The sequence below is a fragment of the Solea senegalensis genome, linkage group LG9 (genome assembly GCF_019176455.1).
Source record: "Solea senegalensis isolate Sse05_10M linkage group LG9, IFAPA_SoseM_1, whole genome shotgun sequence".
NCBI lineage: Eukaryota > Metazoa > Chordata > Actinopteri > Pleuronectiformes > Soleidae > Solea > Solea senegalensis.
This window is the reverse complement of record NC_058029.1, coordinates 18,600,059-18,620,047: the sequence shown is the minus strand read 5'-3', so window position 1 is coordinate 18,620,047 and position 19,989 is coordinate 18,600,059. Positions and strand designations below refer to the sequence as shown.

General features: G+C 39.1%; 2 protein-coding genes across 5 annotated transcripts in view; one reads left to right on the top strand and one right to left on the bottom strand.

Moving 5' to 3' along the window:
* Positions 1-19,989, top strand: part of adam22 (ADAM metallopeptidase domain 22) — a 59,522-nt gene that overhangs the window by 26,386 nt on the left and 13,147 nt on the right. For all 4 annotated transcript variants that reach the window (XR_006360970.1, XM_044033256.1, XM_044033257.1 and 1 more), the window contains exons 6-17: positions 586-649; positions 11,362-11,428; positions 11,573-11,649; positions 12,185-12,259; positions 12,788-12,859; positions 14,211-14,377; positions 14,473-14,557; positions 15,807-15,897; positions 15,979-16,030; positions 19,215-19,314; positions 19,403-19,474; positions 19,739-19,831. Coding sequence is in view for 3 of the 4 variants with exons in the window: in XM_044033256.1 (XP_043889191.1) it covers positions 586-649; positions 11,362-11,428; positions 11,573-11,649; positions 12,185-12,259; positions 12,788-12,859; positions 14,211-14,377; positions 14,473-14,557; positions 15,807-15,897; positions 15,979-16,030; positions 19,215-19,314; positions 19,403-19,474; positions 19,739-19,831 (1,015 nt within the window). In the remaining variant the exon portion in view is untranslated. The remainder of the gene's footprint in view (positions 1-585; positions 650-11,361; positions 11,429-11,572; positions 11,650-12,184; positions 12,260-12,787; positions 12,860-14,210; positions 14,378-14,472; positions 14,558-15,806; positions 15,898-15,978; positions 16,031-19,214; positions 19,315-19,402; positions 19,475-19,738; positions 19,832-19,989) is intronic.
* Positions 6,978-10,666, bottom strand: cldn12 (claudin 12). The gene is made up of 3 exons (XM_044033261.1): positions 10,543-10,666; positions 9,019-9,279; positions 6,978-8,937 (listed from the first exon to the last, which is right to left on the bottom strand). Exons 2-3 carry the CDS (start codon positions 9,235-9,237, stop codon positions 8,089-8,091), a joined length of 1,068 nt encoding a protein of 355 aa, XP_043889196.1. The 5' UTR covers positions 9,238-9,279; positions 10,543-10,666; the 3' UTR covers positions 6,978-8,088.

Below are 19,989 nucleotides of genomic sequence, written 5' to 3'. Positions count from 1 at the left end.
CTGGTTTCACAAGTTGACCTGCCTAATCTCCTAAAAGCTTCACAGAAAATTAATTAATGGATGATGTCTGTACATGTGCACATGCACGCAGGACACGGGCAGAACACAGCATGACCTTCAACAAATGATAAATGAAAGTCTTTTAAATGACTGCTTGTTTGAATGTTATGTGTGCTGTGGCCCACTTTTCCTCATATTTTTTATATATTGATGTATATACATTCATTCTACTACTATTTTTCTTTCCCTTTCAAATATGGTCTCAGTCATCGCAGTTCATTGTCATCCTGTTCAGACTTTCAGTAATTCCAGAAATAATGATCTTAAGGTGACCACCTCTATGTTAACCTGCGATTTGACGACCTTCTGTTTTACATCCCTTGGAAGCTGCTTATATGCCACATACAGCAGTGAGGATTTTATCATTTTGCCCCGGTAAACACTGAAGTGGCGAATCTACCACACTGAAAGCTGGGGAGGAGTTCAATTCAGATGCATTATTTTATTCAGCGTTGACTAAAACCGTAAAAACTGTTGCTGACAGCTGCTCTCATGCCACATCTCCCTCTCCCCTCCCTCTTTCAGTGGGATGTTTTTCGATGGCAATCACACCTACATGATTGAACCTGGAGGACAGGACGGCAGCACTGTAAGTACTCTACATGAAAATCTACATGAAAATGTATGGGCTTTGTAGGAGCTGCTGCTGAGTGACGGCTCCTGTCATGGGAATGTTTTTCAATTTGTTCTCCATCCATCTTTTCATGTCCGCCATACTCAAATACAGCTTTTTATTAACACCACCAATTTCTTTCTTCACTTGATATGAATTGACACAAATTAATTGTATACATTTAAACCTGCAATGTCAATTAGGAAATTAGTTACTAGTTTTTAACAATCTTAAAAACAGCATGTGATGTTCAGGTTGGTGATAAAGAGTTTGTTATAAACCTTGCTGTAAGTTATTCTTATGTGTACTGGAAAGGTGTTTCTGCTGAAAACACTACACTGAATAGTGTTCACCCAATATCTACACACAGGAGTGTTTATTATGAGTGATTTATTACACTGAACGTACCAGTGTTCTTATCAGTGTCTTGTTTTTGCTGCGTTTTCATGACGGGTGCCAAAGACGAACCTCTGGGGTCACCAAAGTTGTCTGCTGTCTCTTTCGTATTGAAATAAAAGCAACCCCCGCTTTTTTTTTGAGCCCATGTTCAGAAATAATATTGTATTATTTTGTCAAGGTTAAAGGACATTCAGGGTAGTTTTCCAGTTCATCCAGATACGGACACCAACTACACATACACGTTCTAATATAGCGGTGCAACGATTAGTCAACTTTGTCAACACAACACAACGACAGTTGCTTGTGTGTGATGCAGATTTGTTTCTTACTATCAATGGTGCAGCATGAGAAATACTTCCACACACTGCTTTTCAGATGCTTTAGTGTTGTGCTTGTTGCGATTGTCCTCTCAAGAGGACAGTTTGTGTCAATTTGTGGCTATCATTGTAAAGGAAAATAATAACTGTTGGAGGCAGGCCAAGCTGCGCTCACAATGCCCTCTGCTGTACAACAGGCTAATTACTTTAAATAGATGATCGAGGACTAGTTATCTAAATAGTTCTTAGTTGTGGCCCAATAGTAGAGAAAACCCTGGCATCCTGGCATCTGCAGATGTCCCCCCAGGATTCATGTTGTGATTCATTTTGAAACGGGACCATGTGCTCAGAATAGGATTCATTCACACATGGTTCAGTGGTTGTCCTGAAAGGAGTTTGAGACAAAACCAGTATGACTTACAGATCACGAAACCAGTTGCAGCAACTGCTCCTAACGAACAGCGAGTGTGGTGAACAGGTGCCAGGACAGAGGGACTTCTCTGTGTGACAAAGCCAGCAGACGGCAGAAAAACCTACAACCAGTTAGATAATACCAACGACGGGTAGATCTGAGAAGACACTGTGAGCATGAGAGAACAGCAGCTGATACTCTGTGTGTGTGTGTGTGTGTGTGTGTGTGTGTGTGTGTGTTACTTCCTTTCTGCACTAATTAAAACGTCCAGAAGAAGTGTGTCTGGTGTTAATCAGTATGGGATGAAAAAATAGACGGGATAAGAGAGAGGTCAGGGACCTGTGGATGTATACACACGCACACACACAGCTACTTTAAAGTCATTCCCATGTGACAGTTTTCACACCATTGGTGCCGAAAGTGGTGACAGGAAATGAAAATAAAAAAACAAGAGTATGGACAGATGTAAACTTCAGATGAAAGGCTAAAAAGATGTCAGCAGAGGCAACAGAGATGAGAAAGATGCAGGTGCACAGAGGAGGAGCTGAACAACACATGACAAAAAACGCAACCACGAGTGAAATAAATGTAATTAGATGGTTGTAATTGCATCTTCTGCAGAGAAATTATAAAACAAGGGGAGCTAATTAGTTTGTAATGCAATTTGCTGCAGTACATCACAGTTATACTTTAACATAACAGTGAAAATTCAATTTGAATTTTAAGCACATCTGCTGCCTTCCACATCTTCTTTTGCTTTTCTGGCCTCTTCATCTCTCCTCTGCCTCCATCATTGCTCTTCTACATTTTCTTGAGAAGCTGAATTATTCAAATGGTGAGAGAGAGAGAAAGAGAAGATAGATCTTAACACGTAACATTGCTGCAGAGGTACAGTCGCATTCACACAAACACATGTCCACCTGCTTTGTCATTGTCAAGCACAATGTAAAAAATAAATCTAGTTTCAGGAAACATGGTTATTTAATAGAGCAGCAACGTAAAAGTGAATGCTTTAAGCTCAATCCAATTTTATTTATTTATTTTTATGCCACATCATAATTTTTAAATGTAATAAATACCACTTATAATAATACCACTGTGGTCTTTTTCTGTTCTGCCCTGGTAAACCACATCTGTGATTGCCAACAAAATTGATAATATAATAATATCTATAGTGGCACTGAAGTATTTTAGAGCTACCTGCAATTAGCTGCAGATTTAACATACAAAGCATACAGTACATTAAACATCATACTATCCTGTTATGCTTAATTGAGTAAATTATTTATACCTAACTCAGCAAATTATAATACTAATTATAATTTCAAATTTGCTGATACTTGAATTTTTTATTTTAATGCATTGTTATTAGCAATTTTATGTTGTTATAATTTGGTATATAATTATAAAACCCTCACTGATGCTGATGAAATATTTTGAATGCAAGACTTTTATTTGTAGTTGGTGGGGTTTTACACTGTGGTGTGACGAAAGTGTGGGACTTAACTGCACGTGAGAAATATTTGTTTTTATTTAGTTTTTTGTTCCTCCATAAAATTCCTTCCTTGGCAGAGTTGGTTTTGGCCCGTGAGGTGGGGAAATCCTGTCTGCATGATAATGCTGGGGACGGCTCTGCCCTCGAGCCGAGGCAGTAGCTGTCAGTTTGTCAGCACTGAGCTCTGGATGTCTGCTTCCCCCGGGTGATGGTCCACATTAACTGTCTGTCTCTCTCCTGCTGCATCTCTGTCAGTATGTCTTCTTTCTTTCACTCTCGATGTGGTCTGCAAGTCACCCTCTTATTTTAGACAGACAGACGCACTGTATACACATACACACACATGCACGTAGACTGCATTCACATTACCATTACTGTATATTCAAATCAAGCATAATTAATGTTCTTAATCTCATGTTAAAGCAACTTGTGATAAAGTCAGAGATGGAGTTCCTCAGCTAAGAATATGATTCCTTTCTCTTGCAGTTTCAGTTTAATGTTCAGGAAGAAAATAGGTTGTATGTAAATATGTATCAATCATAAACCATGTTAGATTTCCCTCCATTGATGTGACTCTGATCTGATTTTTTAGGCCTGTGTGATACAGAAAACCAGTTCTCAATACCTATTTTTAAAATCAGATTTGGGTCACTTCACTATACGGTCCTAGATCAGACCAATACATGACCGTGTGACATGAGTGAACAGTCATTTTGGCATTTTGTGCAGCTTTTTGCCAATATGCAAGTGCTAAGCACTGTTGTTGTCACTTAACTGCAGCGGCAGTACGGCACAACCAAACAACAGAGGAGGAGAAAGTGCATGTGTGTTACTTGTTTCAGACGACAGTTGCGTTCCCATGAAAGTCAGATGCAAGACAAGACACGTTGTTATGAATGTGAACCACATGAAACTGGGTTGGTTGCGACATGATGCACCACCAGTTCTGGCTGTTATGATCTGGTTGAAAATCATGGTCAGATGTGGGGAGGCTGATGAGAGGGAGAGTCAGCGTGACGCCTGTTGGCCATATGGGAAATCCATCTGTCCTCCTTCATCCAAGCCAGAAAAAGTTATGCTGGATATTAGCAAAGTGTGTCCTGAACAAGCGCCTCATGACCACCATGTGCAAAAGAAATAATTTCAGAGTGTCTTATGGTGTTGTGCAAATAGCCTTAAGTACAGATACAGAGTAGAGTAGTCGTGAGCAGAACAAAAGCATCAAAATTAAAGTTTATGAGCTTGTGAGACCTGATGTCCCGGATGTTACATGACTGTTGAATCTTTCACTTCTGTGTGTGTGTGTGTGTGCGTGTGTGGACAACATGTAGGGAGGATGTGTGTTGCCAGCTTGCATATCCAGAAAACACCATATGTTTTGCCGTCTTATTTTTCCTGGACACCTTTCCAGCACCACCTGCACCTCAGGGCCACCGTGGCTCCAGCCCAGCAGCTCTTTTTACTTGCCTTTTATAAGGTTTTAAACAAAGCACAGTGCTGCATACCATAAAACTGCAAAATTCACAAATCGGCTCCATATTGAGTGTCCTTCACCCTGCTCCGTCTCCATGTTTCTAGTCTCTCTCTGTTGAAAAAAGAAGTGTTAATTAAGCTTTTTGATTTTGTCATCAATTGAATAGCTCTTCATTTTAGACTGGTATCCTGGCATTATCTGTAAAACCCTCACGAAATGTCTCATCCTCTGCTGTCAATTAGTGGTCTGTGTTTTTATTGTTGCAGGCCTCAGGTCGTTTGAAATGATGTGACCTGCAGGCACACAATGAGGAGAATCTATGGATAATTGTTTTCATTTATTGGGGGTTGGGAGTTGGAGGGTGAAGGAGAGAAGGCTGTGTTAATGGGGAGTGGTGGCAGGTTGTAGGGTGGGGGGTTGTTTGCAAGTGCCAAAGGCAGGATTTTTTAGCACAAGCTGGGAGGGGGGGTCTCCCTGTGGATTAAAGCCAATTTCATGTTGCTAAACCTGGACCAGTTCATTCACACATGCAGAGACAGAGCGAGAATAAAAAGTATGTTACCCCTCACTGCTTTATATTCATGAGCCAGCAGTCTGAGTCTGAGGTATCATCTCCCCTGGCAACCCAGGCTCCGCCTCTTTCTCTTTGTATCACCACATATGAAAGCCATCTGTGTGAAGTCCCTTAATCTTCATCTCTGCACACACCCTGCAGTCTATATGTTGTGTGTGTATTTTTCTTTTTTTAAAGTGAGATTACGGAGTGTCTGTGATGATCTGGAGCACAAAAAGACTGGTCAAGAAAATGCTTTATTACAACAATTAATTCAGCAGTAAATACAGATGGATTGTGTGTGAGAGAGACATAAATAATATAAAAAAACTGCATTTCTTTTAATTATGTTCATTTCAATAATCAGTCGCTAATCTATCTGATAACGTAACAGTCTCATCAAGAGTTGCTCCAAGTATGAATGTCGCAGTTTAATCTTTGTGGAATTAGAATTAGAAAGCCTTTATTGTCATTGTACAGCATCGCCACAGCGGATGATCTGCACATTTGATTTGGCTGAGATTTTTTCGTGCGGACACTGACCAGTGTCCAACTGCCAATAAGCAATGGCGACTGGGTATCTTGCTCAGGGGTACTCCAGCCATTGACCTGGTGGGGTCTCAAACTGGCAACCCTTTGGTCATAAGCCAAGTTCTCTTTGCGCTTGGCCCTGGGATCAATTGATGACGAATGACAATTAGTGTTCTGCAGCTGAAACGAGTGCCAGACTTCAAGACAATAAAAGCAATACAAAAAAGATTGATCAGACAACAATTAGAACAAGCCACAGTACAAGCAGAATAAACAATCATAACATCAAGAAAACCTGACTAAAATGATTAAAAGATTGTTAATCGAAGACAAAAAAAGACAAGACAAAACACGCTGTTTAGGCAAATGTTGACATCAACAAAGACATTGTTGTTCAACCTCAAAGCTAATAAAAAGATTTTAAAGGTAGAAGCCATATTTACATGTTTTGCATTGTCGTATATCACTGAATATATTTTGCCGACACGTCTAATGGCGACTTCATTTTTTCTCAAGTTAGTTTACCAATTCTACTTTGACTCCTCTTGTTAAATGTGTAGATTTGTAGCTTTTCTGTTGTATATTGTACAAGACGTCACATGGAGACTCCTCACTGTGCTCTCCGCAGTTATTATTGTGAATTTGTTTGCATGTATATTTATATATATATGCTCTGCAGGTCAATTAGAGCGCTGCATTTATATGGAGTAATTATCCTGTGAAATGAAGTCAAATGAACCTACATTTAAATGTTATTGTACACTAAAAAATTAAAACAGTCAAAATTCTTTTTAGTTAGCAAATTATATAAAAAAAGAGAAACTTGATCACTGTCATTTGAATGAACTTAACTAAGGTGTTCCTAATCAAAGTAATGTTTACATTAACCATTTTCTCATTGTTTTCTTTAATAATTGATCGGTTATAATGTAGAAACATAATCAGCTGTGGATCCGTCACTGGAGCCGACTCTCTTTTTGATGTTTCCATGTTTCATATTTTTGGCATTTTGTCAGGCCAAGAGAGGCTGGATTTAGTCACATACTATGATACTGACTTGTTTTTATAGCAATCAATCAATTATTTGATTTTGCAGTTGTTACCCATCAGGAATGGGGATGCATTGTGATTTATGTTTTAATAAAAACACAGTGACAACAGTGTAGAAAGACACTTTCCAGAAACAAGAACATCAAAATTGCAAATTAACATGGATACAGTGTTGATCGGTGCTCATTCAGCAAGACACAGAGAAGGCAACAACTGAACTGAACAGTAACATCTGGCTTAGTCACAAGAACAATGTAAGACTGATGTACGACTTTTTACAGTTCACCATAGTCTGTCACGCTGAGCCACTGAACTGCATTCTCATTCCTGTTATTGTTACTTCATTATAAAAATGCAAATCAAAATCTGCATCCATACAATATATTTAACACAGCAACCAGATTTAGTTTTTACATGCTGCAACAAATGAGAAGTAATAGATTAAAGGCCATACATGTAACCGAAATCAGTGAACTAAGGTAATGGAAAGTGGCACAGCATTCACATAATTAGTGCATTAAAAATTGAGTTAGAGTGAGTTAGTATGCATCTACTGATAAAAACAAATAGTATAAAAGTAATTACAGTTTGTTCTGTTGTGATAACAGAAAACCTGCATGTCCAAGTGGACTTCAATGACATGATGTGTTCAACATATTTGTAACAGAAAAAATACTATTTTGGCAGCAACTGTAAGGGCTTAAATAATACAAAAGCAGAGTGAGGGTATATAAATATATAAAGTCACTGGTCACTGACCTAATGCTAGTGACTCTTTTAAGTTCTTAATTGTAAGTTGGTCCACTGGTCACCTAAAAGTGGGTGAGGAAAATCTAGTACAGTAGTAGAAAAAAAGTAGTGATTCTGGCTGCAAATTATTTTCTTCCATTTGAAACAATGCTAAGCTTAATATAGTGTTGTTTTCCCCAGTGCTCAAGTTTTCCTTCTTTTATTTCCCTTTTTTTTCAAAGAAATTATCCTTCATGTATGTAGTACTTCCAGGTGACATGTAACATATTTTTTTATCTTAAACGAACAGACAGACATGGAGTGAATACACTCTCAGCACTCTAAAATTTTGAGATTGTAAAATGCTTATTAACTTCCATCTAAAAACACTTAGTTTGATTAGTGGTGAACTAAATGAGGTTAAACGCCTCAACGTGCTGAGGTTTTCTCGCCTCTTATTCTCCCTGTGTCAGCACAGGAATGTCAATCTCAATGGCAGACATCCGCGAGCGGCTGGAGTTGCGGTGGCCTGCATAGCTGGTTGCATAGCCCTGAGAGGGAGCATAGCTCTGAGAAGCCGCATAACTCTGTGAGGGAGCATAGATCTGAGAGGGGGCATAGCTCTGAGAAGGAGCATAGCTGTAGGCCTGGTGTACCCCTACCTCTGAGCCATACCCATCTGGGGCAGACATCTGAGACATGTACACCTGTGGTGGCGCAGGGGCAACCATACTCTGTGCATAACCCTGGGCTGGCAAATAAGCCTGCGTGTCGATAACTGTGGGAGGGTAAGTCTGTGGAGGGAAGGGCTGAGGGCCATATACTGGGGAGGGAGGATATCCATTTGCAGTGAGAGGTTGGGTGGATGGAGAGGTCGGCATGGAGGACAGAGGCAACCAGAAGGGTGAGGGTAACTTCTTACACATACAATACCACATGAACATCAGCAGCGCCGCCAGCATTAGTCCTCCAGAGCAGCCGATCGACATATATACTGCAAACCCGTCTGTAAAAATATTGACATATCTGATGTTGAGCTGCTTAGTGTGGAACAGGAACCACACTGAGGGTGCCATGGCGATGGCTCCACCCAGGAACAAGAACATCGCAGCCACCAGGTGACAGCCTGCACTGTTAACCAGGAACCTGATAGTCTTAATGTCTGGTTCAGGTTTGTCTGAGCAGCAGCAGGTCTTACACATCCCAGTCATGCACAGTAGCAAAGCGAGAGAGCCAAAGAACAATCCAGCAGGCAGACAGAACTGCAGGAGCCGCAGGTCGAGCTGGTCCACTTTAGAGTACCACTGGAAATATGAGAAAACGTGATTATGTTAGCACAATCTTAAATTTAAGAAGAGAGCGGAAATGAGTAGGAGAATTAATACCTCTGAATCATAGTAGTAGCATCCAGAATAGCCATCTTGTTTTACACATTTAGACCAGAGTCCATCATAAACACTGACATTCTTGGCATTGCGATTGAAGGTGACGAGTCTTGTTACACGCCACTGTGGGATTACTGCTGCCACAGCAAGACCTCCCACTGACACGATAGCGAGGATGAAGGCAAAAGCATTGGTGGCATGGATGTCCCGGCACGACATGGTTGTTGGTGCTGTCAGGAACTAAGGATACAGAGAGAGTTCCTGTTTCCACAGATTGAGTGAGAAAGTGTCTGGTCAGTGTATTTAGAACTGATCAATGTGGATATAATTTATTCAGAATTCAACATACTAACAAAACTCCTAATCACAGGAAAAAGACACAGGTTTATTGAATGGCCCGGTTACTACTTAACTGTGTTCCAGACTGACCTAGCTATGGGTGCCCCCCTATATTCCTATTCACTACAGTGTAGTTGACCCAATATCTGCTGCCCCAGAGAAACAATGCTCTCATTTCATCAGCAAACAAAGTTGGAATGACTTGATGGGTGAGGCAACAGTGCAAGTGTCTATAGATAATGCAGTACATTGCATGGACTGTACAGCTACACAATTAACAATTGAGTTACACACTTAAGTGACAGCATGCAGCAACAGTGACTGGCAATGGTATTATAGCTTGATTTACAGACTTAAATATGCTTATAGTCTTCTATTATTTTGTCTAAATTAATTCATTTATCCTGGTTCAAAGGTAAAGTTAAGCTGTCTTTTAACATTCAGTGGTCCTCAGCTCTGGAGCTTCTAACAGAGGAATCTTCCATGAATTATTATCAAAATGCATCTGAATTTACTAATGCTGGTCCCAGGTTTTATTCACTCAGTTGTGTCCTATTGTGTATTTTTCTTTTCTTTACTTTAAGATTAATGTAATTATATATAATAGTATTATTACAAATATTGTTAGACCCAAAATATTATGCATATCGAATCAATCTGATTTTGGTTTACTCATGAAAAACATTACTCTGTTTATTTGATCGATAGTATACAACTAATAGACTATATCACAAGAGGGTTCATTATAATACGTACACCACCGATTATACTTACACAGACAGCGGATCTTGTACATTTAAGTCAGATGTTGTCATTAACGTTACACCACAGATGACGAGTGTGAAGGGAGGACCTCGACACCTCACCAAGTTCCCTTACCACTAGCTAGCTAGGCTAATTTTATGTACACCAGGTACAATTGTTTGGCTTTGTTAGTCCAATAACTATATCATCATCGTTTATAACAAAATATATCTACAAATGTGCTCGCAAAAGTGTACCGCTTGATTACTGGGTCATTTTAAAACCGTAATATAGCTTGTTCGTTCGACTAGCCAGCAAGATGTTAACTAAGCTAAAAAAGATAGCATTACAGCAACCTGTTGTGTCCGGAAATTAATGTGTAAAAAAAAAGAAGCTAAAACACGTTAACTACAGAGAACACATACAGTACCGTTTACTTACAGTTCTTAAACCGTGTTTACAGTGAAGGCATTTCAACTTTGTCTTCTTTTACCCCACTTGAGCTGAGGCTGGAGCTTTGTCAACCTCGTAATTATAGAGAATACGAGCGTAAACAGGATGTGGTTTCACGGACCAGCAGCACTGTTTCCGCTCTCAGCGCCGCCGTCACACAGGTGGTTAACCCTTACTGCACTGTCCGTGTCCTCCTGACTACTGACGGACACTATTAGCATATAGTATGGAGCGTAGGTAAAATAAATGATGTTGTAAAATAGCACGAGGAAAGTCTCCATTCATTCATTCATCTTCTACCATTTTATCCTCCCATGACCCTTATGGTTCCAACTGGTTCCAATCCCAGCTGACATAGGGTGAAAGGCTGGGTTCACGCTGGAGAAGTCACCAGTCCATCACAGAGACACAGAGACTAACAACCATTCACTCTCACACTCACACCTACAGTCAGTTTAGATTGAGAAGAAGGGGTGATATGATAATTGCATGTGACAATTATGAATTATTAAAATATAATTTACAACAATCAATTCATAAACAGATGTTTCATGTTAGCTTTTAGAAAATATACACAAATGAGAAAGAGTGTTATTTATGGTAACACATGATAAAATTGTCTCTGCTATTCCAAGCACTTTCAGATTTTTTATTTTGTAACAGCTGTCCAGGTTCTGTTCAACAGTTCAACTTTTATAATATTTTTGTAATTTTTGAGTGATTCTATGAATTTGCAGGAATTGTATACTCAGCTGTGCTCTGTCTCACTGATGAACCTGATTGCCATCCTCTTCTTGTGTCTTCCAGGGAGACGTCCAAATTCACATGATATACAAATCTGCAGAGGAGGAGGGATTAAAAAAATTCCTAAATGGTAAGATGATGATGGAGGACTTGAGAAAGTAATGTAATGTAAATTAGGGTTTAATTACATTTTTAAAGCTGTGCATTTATTCTTGCTAAACATAGAAAAAGTGGTCAGTTGTCTTCTAGTAATATTTAATGTTTTGTTTCTTAGGAGATCTGCCAGAGCCACCTTTTCCCAGCCCTCCATTTCCTGGGTCAAAGGTTGTTCACAGGAGAAAAAAGAGACAGGTATGTAACTGCAGCTGCAGCTTTTGTTGTAACATAATCATCCTTTGCAGAAGAATTCAATTTGTGCACTATGTCATAAAAAGAGACACAATGATGCTCAGAATGTTTTTTTTTTGTAAAACTTTGCACTGCTTCACTCCTGTACAAGTGTACATATATGCTAATAAACAAAGGTAAATGTTTCCTGACTGTCCTCCCTTACATCTCTCCACTTCTTCCTATTCTCATCCTCTTCTTCTTTTTCATGAATTATTTACCATATGAGTGGAGGTTGCTTCCAGTCTAATCTGTTTGTCACACACAGTCTGATGTGTGCAGCTGTTTGTCTCAGTCCTTTGAGCTGCTCTTTATTTGGAACAAACAGAAATAATGCACACCTGCTTTAGATTTAGTCAAATTCCTCCATATCGATTTATCGTCTTCTTTTCGTGGTGACAGGAGACATAAGTTGATTGTTTTGTTTACTACGTGAGCTCTTGATGTGTGAAATGGCATCTGTGAGACTCAACAACTAAACTGCATTATTTCCTCTCAGGCTCCACATGTGTCCCACAGTGTAGAGGACGAGACAAAATACATTGAGTTGATGGTGATCAATGACCATTTAATGGTAAGCTTCTCACTATATTCATGTCATATAAGAAAATACTAGTCATTGTGCTATTCATTTATTTATTAATTGCTGTAAAGCTTATGTGTTCAAATACAGACAAATCATTTAAAATGATCAAACCTGACAAAGATGGATTGCTTTCCTTGAAGTTAGCTCTATTGGTATTTTCACTGTATTTGTTGATGATAAGGAAATACAGAATAAGCACTATAGACTTTTTTCTGTAAATTGCTGTGAGCTTTTCCCTCCTATGCTGGCTGTGCCAACACTCAGCACTTTAAAAGTACTTGCACTTTTGAGTCACTCCATAAAACAGAAACGTTTTTGATCCAAGGGTGCTTTACATAGATCTGCTGGGGCTGATTTTGTTTTATACATAATGACAGTGATGTTTGAAGTATTAGCAGACACTGCTACTTTTACACATTTAAATGCATTTGTTCCAGATCATGGACACTTTTTTAACTTGTTCTTTCTCCATCCCTCTCTCTCTCTCTCTCTCACACTCTCTCTCTCTCTCTCCAGTATAAGAAGCACCGGCTTTCCGTTGGGCACACAAATAACTATGCTAAGTCAGTGGTCAATATGGCTGACATGGTAAGAGTTGTATTGATCCTCTTCTTGGAAAGCTTGCCACAAGCACTCCCATGTATTGAAGCTGAAGCCACATTGCACTGATTTGTCATTTAACCAACCTCAGTCACTCCATTTAAAACCTCTCGAGCAGTGGTGCATTTTTTTTAAGGTTTCAGTCAGACGAGTGAAGCAGCAGTGACATTCCAACAGTGCAGATGCAGAAATGTCAATGTTTTAATATTTGCGGCCACATCTGTGTGCTGTGTTCCTGAAATCTGACCTACTACAGGGTCACGCCTGTAAGCAGATAGTCTGGTAAAGCTGGAGGAAGGTCACACTTTTTTGTTGTGCCCTTGTAGACGATCATATGGAGCAGAGTCTGTGTAGGAAGTCCACATTGATTTCTATGTACAAATAGAGTTCTCTTACACACACACTGTTACAGCACAATATTAGCTATCAGCTATATTCACAGGGACATCGTGTATATCATAGATTGTACAGCAATTCCCTGTAAATTACAGTGAATGCAAGGACACAGGCGTAATAAATAAAGTTATATAATAATCCTTTCCTAATTAAATCCCTACCTACCCACCACAGTGTGACAAGCAAGTCAATGCCTTTGTCCTTCAGGGATGCTGTGGTCATGGCTCATAAAACAGAAGAATGGGTGTTGAATTGTTTCATGCACTCTGATGGGCTGTTATCACTGTTACAGTCATTTCAAAACAGTCTGAATTAGAATGTGACTGTGATGCTATGGTGAGGTTTATCTCACCATAAGAAGCAGTTTTTATACAAATGTATTCCAAGGTTTATGTGAATGACCAACATAATGTTTATATAAAGGTAAGGTAGTATAGACTCTCTCTCTCTCTCTCTCTCTCTCTCTCTGAGGTGTTTTATTGTCTGCTCCACACTTGCTGGTTTGGGAAACACTTAATATGTTGAACTCACAACACAAATGGACAAATATTAATTTCTTGGCATTCAACAAAAAGACATTTTGCTTATGTCCTCTCCTCCAGTGTTTGTCTGGAGTGGGACCCAATGTATTTCCATCTTATCAAAGCAAACATTATTATTTGCCACCCCGTTTGCTCCAGCTTAGTCCTTCACATGGTTACACTTCCTGCCTGTAATGTGCTGTGGTCTAGTGGCAGTATCATACTAATCATTCTGACAGGTGCTGTCACAGTGAACAGCTAAAGATGATAATGAATTTGATTCATGCCTGTCAGTGTAATAACTATCACAGGCGCCACCACTTATTTGATTCATTTATTTCATAATTTCTTGGACACTTACTTTACAAAAAGTTCTAAACAAAATGTATTTTTAAAGCATAAATGTCCTTTAAATCACCCAGATTTTCAGAGAGCAGCTTAATACACGGATTGTGCTGGTTGCCATGGAAACCTGGTCCGCCGACAACAAGTTCAACATCGACGATGACCCCATGGTGACCCTGAGGGAGTTCATGAAGTACAGAAAAGACTTCATTAAGGAGAAATGTGACTCTGTTCAACTCTTCTCGTAAGTGTGAAAACGTGTGTCTGAAAACTCGGTGCTCGCATATATATATATATTTTTTTTAATGAAACCTTTTAATAACTTTCTTGTTTCATCAGAGGGAATCGCTTTCATAGCAGTTGGGGCGGAGCTTCTTACATGGGAGGAGTTTGCTCTCTCACTAAAGGAGGTGGAGTGAACGAGGTGATTCACGAGCCACAGATTAAAGATTGAATTTCCTTATATAGATAAAGAAATAGAGAGTGGAAGTATACAGAACACACTGTAGTTACATGTTTGTGTTGTTTTTTTCTAGTGTTTTATTTCACTTCATTTACAATTGTTATTAATTTGTGTTTTTAAGATTTGATGCCTCTGTAATCTCTTTTATAACTGCTGGTGTATAAAATACTGGAAAACCTCACTTCAGTTAAAAACGTAGACTTAATAATAACTTTGTTATTTTTGCACTCACACTAATTAGTGGTAGTGAATTTGACCTCTGCATTCTACACACCAGTAGTGAACACACACAAACTGAAGTGGGCAGCACTTATCTGTGCCTTGAGGAGCAATGGGGGATTGGGTGCCTTGCTCAGGGGAAACCCTGCCCCTGACCTGTCCTGGGATTTGAACCCTCCAGTTACAAGCCCAATTCCTTTCTTCTTGGCCATGGGCTGCCCATAAGAATAAAAAGAGCTACTGGTCACTATACTAACTAGGAGCAGTTAAAGTTACTTACTTGAATACTACTACAAGATTTAATGTACTTGTAAAGTAATGAAAAGTATTTTTTTATTGAATGTACTTGTGTATTGAAATTAAAAGTAAACTATGAAGTTTACTCACCACCTTAAATACTGAGCATAAACATGGTTTTCAAAGTCTTAATGAGTATAAAAAACAAGCCCTTCCCTCTCTCTCTAACTTTCTCCCCCCTCTCCTCTTACCTCTTTTTCTACCATTAAAAAATAAATACAGTATGCTGCTAGCATGAAACAGGGAGATGCATGTTCATCTTCACATAAAGCTGTCAAATGAATATGTGAAACATAATATTCTCAGTGAAGTGTTTACACTTGCTCATTGTTAAGTTAATAATTTCAAACTTGCCTCCCCGAACCTGATTTGCTCATTCAGGATAGGTCACTGAAGCCAACATCATTAGGCGCCCAAAGATCTCCCCTCATTATAATGAGCAACTTAACAGAGATACATACATACAGGGAAAATATACTGGTGTGAAACTATGCTCTGTCCTTTTTTGTGTCTTAAAAGTGATTTGTTTGAAACGTTAAAGTACAATTGCTCCCCAAAAATGTTTAACTACACAAAGGAAGTATTATTATTAGCTATATTATACATCATTGTTTGCAACACAGGTTGTTTTCACTAGACTGATAATAATGATGTTTCTTTTCTTACTCTTTGTCTGTGTCTCTCTTTCCATCAGTACGGGAAAACGGATGAGATGGCCATAACCCTCGCTCAGCTGCTTGGACAGAACATCGGCATCTTCTCGGACAAGAAGAGGATCCTCAACGGTACGTGTTTTAACCTTCATGAGTCTTTTATTTGTTAATTTTACACCATGATATTTTTCTCAATCTTTTTTCTCCTCTCAGGTGAATGCAAGTGTGATGATCGCTGGTCAGGCTGTATCATGGATGATGTTGGGTAAGTTTGTTTTTAAATTACAATGTTCTTGCAGAGTCTTAAAATCTTCTTTAAGACACGAGAGTGATCTTTCAAAGATGCTGGTGCTGCTGGTTTCCTGAACAAATATTACTATAAAACTTCAACTTGGATTAAGATAAAGTCTGTTAAAATGGACATGAAATGGATTTGTACTGTAGAGTTGGTATGCAAATATCACAATTAGTATCACCATTGTTAGTAATGTTGCTTTAATGGTAACATCACACATGTAACTCTTTTGTCCTAAACCCTGAATTATTGTATTGCATTCATTTATTATCCAAATCCAAAAGTAAACAAACCACAAATAATAACCAAAATAATTTTTAGCAGTAAAAAAAATGTAGCTGTTTTTTAATAATCACGTGGTAATATAAAATATTTCCATCTACTGGGTGGTGACTTACCACTAGGTGTCAGTCTGTGTCTAAGTTTATGGATCATATCAGCTTGGTTATGTACTACATGTAGTTTGGGCTCCCATCAGTAGATGTAGAGGTGTATACAACAATGTTTATGCTCTAAACTCAGTGTTGTCGGTATTAAACGTGTCTGAATGCCTGGTATATAAATTGTGATAAGGTACCACTGATGTGTTGTGTGTGGCACTGTCATGTGTGTTTGTGGGTTTGTGTGTGTGTGTGTATATATATATCTATATATACCCCTCTTCTTAAATACTTCTCACATTCCCCCTCTATCCCGAATGGGACAGCAGGTGAGCAGAAGCTTGACTAGAACATTGCCTGTGCTGTTCTGAACCGACCGGCTGCCGGGGAGGGGTTGTCCGTCATCACAACCCTTCCCATTTTCATCCAACAGCACTACAGCCCCTGTGGCCCCAGCTTCTCTTTTGAGTCAAATGATATGAACAAATACAGTTAGATGCCTCTTTATAATTCACCAGCTGTATTTTTCCAATATCATTTTGTACAGTTTCACATGTACTTTATGTGAATTCCTTTGTTTGTGGCCAATGTCACTGGCTGGCCCACCTAGAAGATTTTGTTAATTTTGGTTATTCTGATTATTGATAGACTCCTTTCCCCCTCTACCATTTGAAAGTCTGAAGTTTCCATCAGTTCCATCTTTCTTTTTTTCCCATGTCTAACCGATTGAAACAGTCTGCAATGTCATTTTCATCGTAGGCCAATACTTTCTATCTATTCCCTGTAACAGCAGCACACTCCTCTGACACACATCCTGTCCACATCCTGCTCTATTGGGTTACAGTAATAAAACTACTGTGAGATCATGTGGTCACATGACAGAGGACAGGTCACTCTGCTGTGTCTGTCCTCTGTGAATGGATCTGGCCCAGATCTGTTTTCTCTAAAATGAAGTCAATGGTATTTCAGACACTTGTATTCAATGAGTAACTGCAGTCATGACCATAGACGGGAGTTCCTTTCTCTGTCTCAGCACCTGCATGATCGACTTAACCTGAAAACTACTACTAACTATTTTCCACATTTTTTTCACAGGGTTAGGTGACTGTGTATGTGTGTGTGTCTGTATGTGTGTGCGTCAGTGAGCATTTGGTAATTTCTTTATATATATATATATTCATATACATGTCTGTATTCTACAGCAGTTTTATTTCGGGCTTCTTAAATCCTAACTACACCTAAAAAAAGATGGTGCATTCCTTCCAGAAATGTCAGAAATGTACTTTGACATTTTATTGTTTGAACCTTGTGGTCGAGTTAGGATTTTAATTTTTTTTTGTGTTGTGTCCCCTTATATATATATTTTTTTTCCCCTGTTTTCTTCCTATAAAAGAATGGATGCCATGACAAAATATGTATTTTATAGAGATAATTGGTGCAACATTACAAAATCAGAATCTCCTGGTGTGCAGTAACACAGAGGCAACTTTAGTGCTATTATCTGTAAACACTGCTATGTCTTATAGTTGCCACTAAGGGGCGCTAGGCTGATTGTGAGCTAAGAATGTCTAAGGATCTCACATTCTTTATTAAATTAAATTAAATTAAATTAAATTAATTTAATGTACTTAATTTAATCTTTTGGAATGCACATTTTGTCCCCCTGGGTTTTATGCACTTTAAAATTAAAGCTTTTTTTTCTTTTTTTTTATTTCTAAGCAGAAAAATAACATTAGTCTAATAATAGATTGACTCATTTGTGTTTCCAGTGACTCATTCATGCACGTTTCATCTTTTTCCTCACATCCTGTTGCTATTTAAAGAAAAGACGGACACTACAAGATTTTTTACAAGATTCAACCTGGTTGATTAATTCAAGCCAAAAGACACAAATCCCTCAGATTAAACCTGATTCTTTTGAACAAAACCTCTCTGAGATATTGTAGTGTACTTCATCCACCACCGAAGCATCATGAGTGCATTGCATTAGTGTGTCACCTCTGTAGGTGGTTTCATTTAGTCACATCACATGTAGAATCAGCCTCGTACAGCGCCCGACTCTTTCTGTCTCTCAGTGAGTGTCTCTCTTATTGCATTGTTTCTTGTGCCAGTCAGAGCCTCTCATGTCTCAACAGCCTGATGGAGCAGCACAGGGTAATAATGCTCAAACCTCAGATTTGGATTGACGTCATCTAAGACTTCAGCATAAACCATGGACCCTTGACTGTCAGACATCTGGACCAATGCTTCAGATCTTAATACTTTTACTTAAATGGAGCAGACACTTTAAGAGTTAAAAATGGTGTCAGAAGAGTTTCATTTCTGTTCTGAGAGAAAATTCAGCTCGTGGTTTTAGGGGCACAGTGTTAAATGATAATGCAATAACAGTTCAAAAGTGAATCATCGAGGACATCGTTCACTAATGCATCTTAGATCCACAAAATATCTCCATCTATACTGTTGCAGTTTTAGCTATACTATAATATCCGCCTCCGTGTTGTAGTAAGGATCTCTTCTGAACTGTGAGTATGGTGAATCCGTCTTAAAACATTTCCTATATGAAGCACAAACATTGGTAAATGCGGCACATCTTCTGTAAATTAAACATGAGGTTTGTGTGGGTATAAACGATTTAAAACTTGTTTCAAAGTGTTTTGTCCTGCTGTGTGTTTTTGAAAGCAAACCTTCTCTCTGTCATATATGATGGCCTTTTATCTGAGGGTCCTGTCTGTGCTTTAGCTACAATAACCCCATAATATGGATGTGTTGGACAGCTTCTACCTGCCAAAGAGGTTCTCTGACTGCAATGTGGAGGAGTACCACAACTTCCTGAACAGTGGAGGAGGAGCTTGTCTGTTCAACAAACCTCTGAAGGCACGTCAGTCTCACGCACACACTCGTGAAATATGAATTCAAAGGTGTTTTTTCAGTATTGTGTCACTTCTGCTCTTTGTCCCCTCAGCTCTTGGACCCTCCAATCTGTGGTAACGGCTTTGTGGAGCCAGGAGAGGAGTGCGATTGCGGCAGCCCGGCGGTGAGTTACAGCAGGGGGAGCTATAATAAAGGCTTAACTTGCAAATCAAAGCCAATTTCCCAACAACAAAACCGCCTGCTGTGTAATACTTCGTCTGACAGGAGCTTATTTAAATTCATCAAGTAATTTCACAGGAGGAATCCAACACCTGCCCACAGTTAATACACGATTATAGAGTTTGTCCAAAGATATCTCTGTTTAAATGGCTCACATGTATATGATGAGGTGATGCGTGACATGAATGACTTTGTGTTTGTCTGTTAGGAGTGTGCCAGAGAAGGGGAAAACTGCTGTCAGAAATGTACGCTGACTCAAGGCTCAAAGTGTAGCAACGGACTCTGCTGCAACAGCTGCCAGGTAGACGGCAGCTTGTCTTTTAATGCTGTGTCCCATAAACAGTGGGTGAATTAATGCTGATGGGTTTCAGTTTTTGGTTTGGTAGAAACACAGTGAGTGATAAGGAAGATGATAGTGTTGTTTTCCAGGAGGTAAAAACAAACTATTGCAGAGGGTTA